Source organism: Poecilia mexicana, unplaced genomic scaffold (assembly GCF_051168715.1).
Source record: "Poecilia mexicana isolate PSO_F unplaced genomic scaffold, ASM5116871v1 scaffold_10, whole genome shotgun sequence".
NCBI lineage: Eukaryota > Metazoa > Chordata > Actinopteri > Cyprinodontiformes > Poeciliidae > Poecilia > Poecilia mexicana.
In genome coordinates, this window is record NW_028263379.1 from 21697884 (window position 1) to 21708763 (window position 10880).

At 41.6% G+C, this 10880-nt stretch overlaps 2 protein-coding genes across 2 annotated transcripts; one reads left to right on the forward strand and one right to left on the reverse strand.

Annotated features, from left to right (window-relative positions):
- Positions 1-75: 75 nt before the first annotated feature.
- Positions 76-4740, reverse strand: phykpl (5-phosphohydroxy-L-lysine phospho-lyase). Its single transcript, XM_015013619.2, has 12 exons — positions 4534-4740; positions 4317-4435; positions 3797-3956; positions 3644-3718; positions 3474-3561; positions 3264-3380; positions 3039-3121; positions 2734-2959; positions 2394-2548; positions 1672-1761; positions 1189-1322; positions 76-577 (listed from the first exon to the last, which is right to left on the reverse strand). The coding sequence occupies exons 1-12, from the start codon at positions 4590-4592 to the stop codon at positions 534-536; spliced, it is 1350 nt and encodes a 449-aa protein (XP_014869105.2). The 5' UTR covers positions 4593-4740; the 3' UTR covers positions 76-533.
- A 395-nt stretch (positions 4741-5135) lies between these two features.
- On the forward strand, positions 5136-10762 carry LOC106933997 (protein FAM53C-like). Its single transcript, XM_015013608.2, has 5 exons — positions 5136-5219; positions 6982-7230; positions 7323-7383; positions 7461-8281; positions 9236-10762. The coding sequence occupies exons 2-5, from the start codon at positions 7147-7149 to the stop codon at positions 9494-9496; spliced, it is 1227 nt and encodes a 408-aa protein (XP_014869094.2). The 5' UTR covers positions 5136-5219; positions 6982-7146; the 3' UTR covers positions 9497-10762.
- Positions 10763-10880: the final 118 nt, after the last annotated feature.

Below are 10880 nucleotides of genomic sequence, written 5' to 3' on the forward strand. Positions count from 1 at the left end.
CGCGTTTTGGATACGTATGATGAAGCTGCATTATTTAAATTATGGCTGCTGTGGGCAAAAGAACAGGCAAAGCGATTAAGAATTTAAACTTTTATTTCCATGATTTAAGAGTTGACATTTTTCTTTTTAATTTAGAAAAGAGGCTATATGATAATGGTCGTGATGTCAGAGGAAAGACTGATCACATGTTCTGCAAAAATCTACACCACGAATTTGATGCTGAACACCCAAAACAATATTTTACCATGAAAATGTAGCTTCAATAGAACTCGACACCCAAATCCTTTACAATGCATTTCCATTGGGCTTTGACCCACATTTAATACTTGATGTACCAGAAAAGTCTTGAAGTCCCACAGCAGTCAGTATTTTGGTGGGGTGGGGTGGGAAATGCCACCTCTGAAATGACCTGCAAGCCTGTCAGAACTGCAGCAGCCTGAAGTGTGGATATCTCTACCTCTGAACAACTTCATGAATGTGACATCTTGACAATGTTGAATGCAATTAAAGGTTTTCTACAGGTTTGGCAAACTTTAGATGTCTTCATTTTCCAATTTGAGATTCTTGGCCTCCATGTCTGTGAAGAGGAAAACCAATATAAGTCACTTATTGTAGCGGATCAATTTACCCTGAAGGCTTTTTCTTTTCCCCTGTGTTAACATTACTGGTAAACAGGTGTATCTCGACTAGATATCAAAGTTCATTAAAATGGTGAAACCTCAGAAAATGCAGCAATACGGTTCAACTTCAGTTAATTTCAATGATGGGACACAGGCTTCGTGTTGCACTGCATCGATTCAGTAATTTATGCAAAAAGATCTACATACAAACTTGGTATAAACTGATTTTCTGATGAGGTGGGTTTGAATTTTATTAGCTGCAAGCAAAAATCAAAACTGACATTTGAAATTGGTCATTGTGTAATAAATCTGTTGAACTTTTAAAATGAATCCCTGCAATGGCTTGATGAACCTGTATAAAGATCAGTGTCGGACTGACTTTATTCTTAGTGCGATGCATGTTTTTGTGTTGCGCAAAATAAGAACGTGGTCGATGTCGGAGCTGCCCCTATTTTAGTGAAATGCTCTAATGTATGCAGTGAGCCTGTTAGCCGACCTGCGGTAAACGATCTGTTGGTTTACGTAACATGTTTACTGCTAATGTAAATGTGGAGCTTGCGCTACAAACCAGTGAGGATGCGGTCAATGCACCCAACAACCAGCTCTGCGTCTTCCATACTGAAGCACATGGGAGGCTTGAACTTCAGGACACTTTCCCAGGGGCCGTCTGTGCTGACAAAGATTTGATCCTCTTCCTTTAACCTGGTATAAAGAGGACATCAAATGACTCAGATGAAGGTTAAAATACGACGGCACAATCAGCTCTTTGTTGGTATTCCTTTTATGCTCAGGAGGATTCAGAAAAATCTATTTGTAATTTTCGATTTGTTAAATCAGTCTCGCACAGTTCAACTTCTGATACTGACCTTGTTACCACTGTTTTTAAAAAAACAGAACTATAAATCCATTACGGATGTAAATTTCTATTAACTTGACTAGTCATTAAGCACAGTAATTGACAAACTCCATTTAGTTCTCCAACTTTCATCTGAAACATGTTTTAAGTAGGAAGCCATTTATCAGGAACATGGAAGACAGCATCATCCCATACCTCTTTACCACCCACGCTGCAGTTTTAGTGGCAGGAGTTTTAGTTCGTCTGTCTATAACCAGCTCTAGTCCCACAAACAAGCCGACCCCACTAAAAGCAAAAAAAGCAGAAACAATCATTATTTTAGACAAGTAAACACAGCGACACTCCTACAGGGAATTTAGTGATCAAATAACCTAAAAGTCGTGATTTTGATCAGAGAGAATCCACACATGACCCATATGCGCCCCATCCAATTTAACAGATTTTTCCGAAAAGAAGAATCTGCAACATTTTCTCATGATCTGTAAAGATGATTCTACAAAGTGTTAAAACACGTCAATTTCCTTCTATTTCACAAAAGATTTCCGTTGTATAGCTTACATTCATAAACTATATTCAAGTTTATGGGTACTGCGTGAGAAATTGTGAGAAAGTTAAGTGTTGTTAATACTTTTGAAAAGTAATTGTTGAACTTCTGGTTGGTGTAAATGAAATCTGACTTGTCTTTAGATTCCCTGCTTAGCAGAAGACAGATGAAGCACAGATGTTTTAAAAAAGAAAATAGCTTTTGTAACTTCAATTTTAAGTTATAATTGTACCGTTGGTACTTTGCAACAGTTTTACGGTATGAAATGTAAAGCAAGCATTGTGCAACTAAATGTGTGTTATTAGTCGTAGTAGAAGACATTTTGCTGTTTTATGTCTAAATAGGGAGAAAATAGAAGAATATGTACCCTTACCGGACATCTCCAATTATTTCATGTCTTTGTTGTAGCTTCTTTAGCAAATCTTTGAGATGTGCTCCCACCCTTATGGCATTTCCTCTTAGATCTTCCTTCTCAATCACATCAAGAACTGCCAAGCCAATGGCACATGACACTGGAGTCCCCCCAAACTGCATTATAATGGGGAAATTTCATAAAATCAATGCAAAGCTCATTCAAATAGGAATAAACACAACCAAAAAAGGACATATTCATCTGACATCCGTTAGGAAAGCAGTCTTAACGGCATCTATATTTCTTTCCACAAATGTAAGTTAGTAAGATGGTTGTCACTAAAGCATTTCTGAATGATCACCGTATTGAAGTACTCCACTCCATTAGCAGTGAAAGCTCTGGCTATCTCCACAGTAGTGGCCACACATGCCAGAGGATGGCCGTTACCCATCGGCTTCCCCATGGTCACGATATCCGGGCAGAAATCCTCTCCCTGAAGCTGGAAAGCCCAAAAATGAGTCCCAGTTCGTCCAAAACCTGTCTGAACTTCGTCTGCAACAAATACTCCACCAGCAGAGCGCACATGTCTGTGGGGGGTAAAAGTAAAGAGTCATCATCCTATCTGGACCGGGGCAAAGAAACGTCAGCAAGTAGATCCGTACTGACTCTGCGACTTTAGAGAAGTATCCTTGGGGCAAGATGATTTGCCCCCCAACACTGGGCAAGGACTCAGCAAAGAAGGCCGCAATCTAAGGTAGAAATAGTAATAAACATAACATAAAGGGCATATATATTTGTGTTGCTCACTGTAATCAGGCAATGTTTAGATTAGTAAATCTTTAAAATATTGCCTATTTTACCACTGAAACATGAAGAGGGACTAAAATGTACCTTTCGACCTTTTTTATTGATCTCCTCTATCAGGTGTTTTACTGTATCAGCATAAGCTTGGCCTGGATTGGGATGCTCCTCTCTATATATGCCTCTGTAGGTGTCAGGTAAGGGAGCCTGGGAGGACAAAATTTTAATATTTCAGACAAGCAGAAATACAATGGTTGTCTTTTACAGTTTGCATACTAAGAGTTGTATATGTTTACACACCACATGAACCCATTCTTTCTGTCCTGCCAGTTTCCGGAACTTGTAAGGACTAATGTCGATGAGTGACTTTAGATGCCCGTGGTATGCACTGGTGTGGAAGGAATGTTTATTATATTCAAAAAGTGTGGGTTCTTTTCAGTAATGTGTTGCTCAGGAGTTAAGATTCTTACTGATCTAGCACTACGACGTCCTCATGTCGGGTGTACTGCTCTGCCAGGCGGAGGGCTAGATCGTTGGCCTCTGACCTGTCAAAGAAGCACATTTGATCACCGACATGTTACTTCTGGGATGTGATCCGGTGAAGCTTCAGATAGATTTCTTACCCGGAGTTCACAAAATAGAAGACAGACAGTTTCTTGGGCAAGGTAGCTGCCAGTCGATCTGCATACAGGACTATGTTGTCATGGAGAAAGCGTGAATTTGCATTCAGGAGGTCCATTTGAGCCGTGGCAGCCTTTGTTATAGCAGGGTGACAATGTCCCACTGCAGGAAACACAATTAACACTTAACACTGACTTGCACTTGTTAACATAGTTTTTTTACAGGCTTCAATAATAATTTATCTACTGTGATTTTATATGTGCATAATTAAGAAGTAGAAGGAAGAGAATTAATAGTTTTCAGGGGACTGGGCTGTTTTTGTTTTGTTTTATTTTTGCAATAAATTAAATCTGAAAATTGTACCATACATATTTAGTGCCCTTTACTTCACAAGTCTGTGAATGAGGTATTAATACTCTTGACAGAACGTTTAAAAAGTACACTAGAGAGACTTCCTGCCACCAGGTGACAGTAGTACAACATGTATAGGAAAGATCAACACACCGAAACTTAAAACTTTACCATGTTGGACGTTACTGATGCAATCCAGGTAACGTTTGCCATTTTCATCAAACATATATTGTCCTCTTGCTTTGACTATCTTCACAGGGTCTTCTGAATAGAAGAGTCTGCACGACTGACTATGATAAAAAAAAAGCACGAGTCAGCGGTGAGCTACGTAGTATATTACCCATTACCAACAAAAAATTTAAATATTAAGAGTTTTGATTTTACATACCCAATTAACCTCTGCCTCATTTCGAGGGTTTCTTCTTTCCTGAATCTTTCCTCAGCCATGTCTTCTCTTGTTTCGCCAGTTTAACACACACAAAACAACTACTGAAGCAATGAGCAGTTGGCTACATACCCACAGCTATCGGATGTAATGATTCATTTCATTAAACTATTTAGCAAAACATTCTGCCATCGCCGCTGGAGTGGGAAGTCGAAACAGCCACCGCGCATGCGCAGATGCTCAGCTGGTTTTTTAAGTTAACCGAGATTTGACAAATGTGTGTTTTACGAACAAATTCTTGTAAGCTAATTAAAAAAGAATGTTTGTGTTGTTAGTTTTTTAATAGCATATAAGAAAACAGAGAGATTTGGAGTAAGTTTAACAATTGTTCTGTACCTTTAATTCGAATGGTATAACTTTTGAGTTGTAAGGGGCAGACGTGTAAAAACCCTGTAGCATGCAACACTACTTTTGTTATGTTTGTTACTCTAAAAATACCAAACGTAATGTGTAATAGGAATAATCGTGAGCTACATTTTGCTTCATTAGTTTGCTAAAAGTCATTTTGGTAAAACATTGTCCTCATACGTTCCTTTGCATTGGTATCGCCCAAAGGCTATAAATACTCTGCGACTCAGTTGCTCGCTTGGCCGTGCGAGTTTCGGTTGCTAAGGAACCACAGAAAGCAGGTAATGCATCAGGTCAGCTGTAGCGTGCTAGCTCTTAGAGCGGCTGCGTGACCGAGATATGAGCCGGTAAATTCAGGAACAGCGTGTTTTCACAGTCTTGGCAAACTATGTCAGCGAATGAACGGTTCTCTGCTGGTAGTAAATGGTTGAGCTGGAAGAAATGACACCAGTCATTGAAGTTGGCACACTTGTTATCCTATAAGCTTGCTAACGTAACCGGCTAATAACTTGATGTCTCACGGTCTGCATCGTGTTAAGCTAGCTTGCTCCCCAGCTACAGTGTGTAGTAGATTTACCCAGAACAAAATCTATCAACTGGATAAAATATGTACTGCAGTTCGTATGAGAGATCGATTTTAGCAATCGGACCCGTTTTTCTTGAGAAATGAGCGACCTGCGCCACCACGTTAAAAAGCTCATAGCCTTGGTTATTATTAAACACCCCAAATTGCATTTACATTTGAAGTATCTTTCTTCTACACATCTATCACGATTTTAAACACACGCTGTTGTTATTGTTAAGTGTATATTCAAACTTGCTGACCTAATTAATTATGTGCTAACTTTGAATTAGCTGATGATTGCTTGCAGCAATGTCTTTTTTTGTCGTTTTTTCCCCCCAGAGCTGTTGCCACATGATTAGGTCTGGTGAAACCTTTTGACTTGTGGCATGTGAAACCAGGCTAGCAATGTAGCACATAGGTTTATCATGAGATGGCAGGCGGTGGAGGCCAAATTACAAAGTCAGCAGTGTTGTAAAGTTTCATTAGCCGTGAATGTCACTAAATGATTTAATTATGACTATGGAAGTTTAAAGTATTTACACAGAAACGGTTCATTCTGTCTCTGTTGGCACTAGTTTAGGCACTAAATGTACTTTAGCCTTTGCTCTCTTAAACACCAGGGTAAATGCTACAAGGCCATGCTTTATTTCAATTCAACTGCCATATTGTCTATTTACTTTTAGTTTGAGAAGTTGCTTGAAGATTTGTCAGATTTCTGTTCTTGTGCCAACATAAGTTAATTTTTAATAAAAGAAGTTGTTTCATTGACACTCTGTGGTTTAAGACTTGTACTAAAAGGCGACATGGAAGGAATGTGCTACCGAATAGGATGCACAGACCCTTGTGGCCTACTGATTTTGCCTTTTTTTTTTCCAGTTTTAAATGCATCTGTGCCGCCTGGTCAGTTTTTCCTCCTTGCCTTCCAGAGATACTATGACATATTTCAAACCTCTGTCCCATTCATTTTCTACACACTCCCCCCCCCCCACTCACATCCTTTCCTTTTTTGGATTCTCCCTCCCCCTTCCAATCTCTGCAGCACCCACAACTCTTGGAAGTAATTGACATTTATTGGACCTAACCAACACATCTAGCCTTTACACCACACCTTAGTTTTTCCACTTTTTACTCGTTCTTAAATATCACTATTTTGAGTTCCTTGTTGTTGTTTTTTTCTTTTGTTTTAATGGGCGTGCACGCTTTCTTTGATGGAATGTGAAGTACTCCTTTGTTCAGGGCCTCCTTATGTCCCTGCGTGCTCTCTGCCTTTGTGAACATGAACTTCTTCCTTTCATGTGTGAAGTGAATGACGCAGCTCACAGATCCCAGCTTAGATTTTGTGCAGAAATATGCATTCGACATTCATTCATTCTGTTCCCCTCTGTGTGTGTTTATTAAGATATTGTTTAATTGCACGTTCTCTTTTGTAACTGTTCTGGTTAATGATTGTTCCAATTTATGATTCTCTGTCCCTTCAGGTGGCATAGGCATGAGGATGGTGTAGTTAGAAGGCTGGTCAGTCTGGCTGGTTGAGGTGTGGAGGGGGACACCACAGACCACGCCAGAGTTCTGACAGGAAAAAAAAAAAAAATCACTACCCTCAGTGGATCTGCCGTCTCCATGCGTCTCCTTGGACTGCAATTATGGTTACACTTATCACAGAGCAGCTCCGTAAGCAGAGTTTAGAGGAACCTTATCACAAGGCTTTCACATTCAATGCCAGTGTGGTAAGTTGAGAAATGACAATGAACTGAAATGGCTTTGATGCAATTTAGTTGGGTGTTGGGTGTTGAAAGTTAAGTTGTTGCGTTTGTTACAGTCTCTGCCTGAAGTGGGCTCAAGTCCTACCATTTCATGGAGTTCTGGTAAAACGACGCAAGGTAAGTCCGAACAACGCAGAAGATGAGCTTTGACTGCTACGGTCACCAGTCTTATGTCTTTGTTTTCTCACCGTTAGAAGCCAGCTCAGACCCACACCAGTCATGCAAAGCACATGTTTTGGCTAACTCGTGTGAACCTTGGCCCCGCTCGCGCTCTGGAGAGCCACTCCAGGGACCAGAGGTTTCCCTCACAAACAACTCCTTCCAGAGTTCCCCCCCGCCGCCTCCGAAACGCCACTGCCGCTCCCTCTCTGTTCCCGAGGACCTGTCCCAGTGCCGCTCCGCTTGGCACCCAAGTGCATCAAAGGTCTGGACTCCGGTTAAACGGGGCTGCCACAGTCGAGGAGCATCCAGTTCAGGCTCTGGAGCCAGTTCTTTGCTTCTTTGTGGTCCCAGTTCTTCCTTCACCTCCTCCTCTTTACACTCTTCGTCTAGCCCCAACTTCTTTAGTTTAGCACTGTCTTCTGACTCTTCTTTGTCCTGTGGCTTCCCATGGGATCCCTGTGACACGTTGAAAGGTGCTTGCTCTGCCTCTCTTGCTACTCCTTCCTCTTGCTCCTCTTCGCCAGCCCCTCTGGTTTCTCACTCTATCCTGCACCGTCGCTTCTCCCTTTCCCCCGTGCACATTCAGGTCGCCTCTGCGGCGTCCATGCACCCGCAGCCTTCCCCAGCTCATGTTCTGGCGCACAGCTTTTCTGGTCCAGAGCATCCCTCCCTGTGTCCGTCTCCCACTTCAGCTTGCAGTACCCCATCCTGCTCTCGGCGGGACCTGCACCCCGCACTGCCACGATGCCACTCGCAGCCCTGCGACATGCGCAAACCCCGGCTGAAGAGGCGCCATGACCCAGATGTCCTTCCTTGCTCCAGGCCAGGGCTGGACTTCAGCAAAATGACACAGGTGAGAAAAGCAGGGACGCGCCTGAAAGATTGTTCCGTCAGCTTCTTTCTCTTGCTCAAACCAATTGGGAGCACAGTGGGTTTTGCATGTTTGAGCTCGTTTTTACACACTTTAATGTATATGGGGATTTCACTTGGGGGGGTGGGGGGGGACATTTCTGGGAATTTAAAACTTATCGACAGCTGATTTGTTGAGTGAAATAAAATAAGGCTTAAAATGTGCAATTTAATACCGTTCAAGAGGAAAAAAATATTTGGGTTATTTTGTAAAGATTGTATTACTTCTTGGAATGCAGCAATACAATCTTATACTGCTTGTACAACAGCAGTCCAAAAGATGAGGGGAGTGTACATGTTTTAGGCATTAGGCACAGACAGGGAGTGTGTAAATTAAGCTTGTATTAGGCCTTTGTCAAAGTGCTGACTGAAAAAAATTTCAGATTGGAAAAGCTGGACTCAAATCAAAATCCTATAGTCTCTAAGCAAACTATTTCCGAAGAGAGAAAAAAAAACCCGCTGACAATGCAGCACCCAGCGATCTGTCCGGGCCTGTTCTAGTCAGAAGCGTTGTTGCCTTTTAAACTATTTATGAATGACATCCAGTCTTCTGTTCTACCGCTGCACACCCAGCGTGCCACCACCTTGTTTCTCACAGGGACGCTACGTTCAGGTGCATTATTTTCTCTCTCACCCGATGGACAACACTTGACAGGTTTACGGTTGCACCAAACTCGACTCGATCGAATAAGCGCTTCAGCAAAGCTCGTGAAATGATTTTATAACCCAACCGTGGTTTTAAACGTCTCTCTTTAACAATATGGCGGAGTTATCTGTGGTGTTCTTTGGTCCTCATAGAGCAACATTTAAACGCGCAGGCTTTTTAGTTTTCTGTCGTTCACCTCCGTTTGCGAGAACTTGTCTGGTGATTTTTGTCAACCTTCTTTCTCCTGTGCAGATGGGTAATTACGAGAGCCTGGTGGGCGGAACAGGTGGTGGCATATTTCCAGTGTCTTCTCAATCAGAGCAGGGCTTGGCCTTCTCCCCTGCTGAATTCCTGGGAAGAAGCAGCATCGGTCCGCTGAGTGAAAGTGAAGAAGAAGAAGAAGAGGAGGAGGATGAAGAAGAGTGCAAAAGAACTGTTTTAGCTGTTGGAAAAAATGTTATTTTTGAAAGAGACTGTACAGATTTGGACTTGAGCCTCATAGAAGAAAACTGACCATTATTTGGTGCTTACAGTAACTACTGCGTTCATAACCATGTAAAGCACACACGTTGGGAACAACCTACTCTTACTGTCCTGAGTTAATGATTAAGAGCTAGGGAAGTTGGAGCCAATTTCCAGTTAGATTGCAGTGATTGTGTGTCGACTCACTTCTCAGACTTTCACACACAAAAAAAAACAAAACAAAAAAAAAATGTTAGTGCCTGCCTGTTCGGCCCTACTTATGGGAAAAGCGCATGAGCAAAGAAGCAGTTTTTCATGTGAGCAGCACACTTTTAACCATTTTGAATCAACATGAGTCTTAATGTTATTCACCACATCTCAGACGTCTTTAACAGCCTGATTGCCGCTGCGTATGGAAGTGAACAAAAATGTTCCACTTGGATCTGAATGATGCGCATAAGCTGTTTTAATGTTTCTATGTGCATAGAAAAAAAAAAATCCATATCTTAATGCTCTCCTGTTTATTTAACAGGAAACATTCCAGAATCCACTGTACCCTTTTTTTTTTTTTTTTTTATTCTCTGCTAAAATGCATTGGTTTTCAGCTTGTGCTCTTAAAATATGTTTGCTATTTCAAAGGGAACTTTCTATTGTAATTGCTTAACTGATGAATAGGCAAACAACCCTCATCAAGAGTAATAATGATTATACTGTTAACTTAACCATGCCTTAAGCCAGGGGTGTCAAACTCCAGTCTGCAAGGGCCACTGTCCTGCAGTTTTTAGATGTGCCACAGGTACAAAATAGTCGAATGAAATGGCTTAATTGTCTCCTTCTAGGTTCTCCAGAGCCTTGCTAATTATCCTATTAAGGTGTGGCGCAGTAGAGGCACATCCAGAAGTTGCAGGGCAGTGGCCCTCCAGGCTTGGAGTTTGACACCTGTGCCTTAAGCCTAAAATACAGAGTACTTGGTGCTCTGGACCCCTTTTTCTCACAGCCAGACACGTTTATGGTCTCTGTTTGCACTGATTCGGATATTTTTTGAATGCCCGGCACATAAACTACAATAGCTGACTGAATAACTGAATCAGTGCTGCAGATGCACTCCCTGTGGCACTCCGTAATGTACTGTACCGCGGTGAAAGTGAGTGCACGTTTCCCCACCGGTCCTGAGTGTATGTGACCAAGGCTTGGAGTAATGCAGATGATTTGGTGGCCTTTGAGAAATGACCTTTCATGTTTTCAGATGGGGGGAAAAAAAAAAAAACTCCTCTTGCACAATGTATGTATGAATAAAATTTAATAGTTTTTTTTAAAGGGTTTTTTGTGCATTTAGTTTTGTCTTCCAATCACAAGGAAAGGCTAGAACGATATGATCATTTGTGCCATCTAGTGGCTAAATTAAGTCTAGTCCAGGGTCAGTCCTGCAACTTTT

Excerpts from the sequence above, each read along its gene's own strand:
- phykpl (XM_015013619.2), bottom strand. The coding sequence starts at position 4,592 with ATGGCTGAGGAAAGATTCAGGAAAGAAGAAACCCTCGAAATGAGGCAG. Across the intron at positions 3,122-3,263 it reads TCAATAAAAAAGGTCGAAAG|ATTGCGGCCTTCTTTGCTGA; the intron begins GTACATTTTAGT and ends TTTCTACCTTAG. Across the intron at positions 2,960-3,038 it reads TACTTCTCTAAAGTCGCAGA|ACATGTGCGCTCTGCTGGTG; the intron begins GTCAGTACGGAT and ends TACCCCCCACAG.
- LOC106933997 (XM_015013608.2), top strand. The coding sequence starts at position 7,147 with ATGGTTACACTTATCACAGAGCAGCTCCGTAAGCAGAGTTTAGAGGAA. Across the intron at positions 7,231-7,322 it reads TCACATTCAATGCCAGTGTG|TCTCTGCCTGAAGTGGGCTC; the intron begins GTAAGTTGAGAA and ends CGTTTGTTACAG. Across the intron at positions 7,384-7,460 it reads TTCTGGTAAAACGACGCAAG|AAGCCAGCTCAGACCCACAC; the intron begins GTAAGTCCGAAC and ends TCTCACCGTTAG.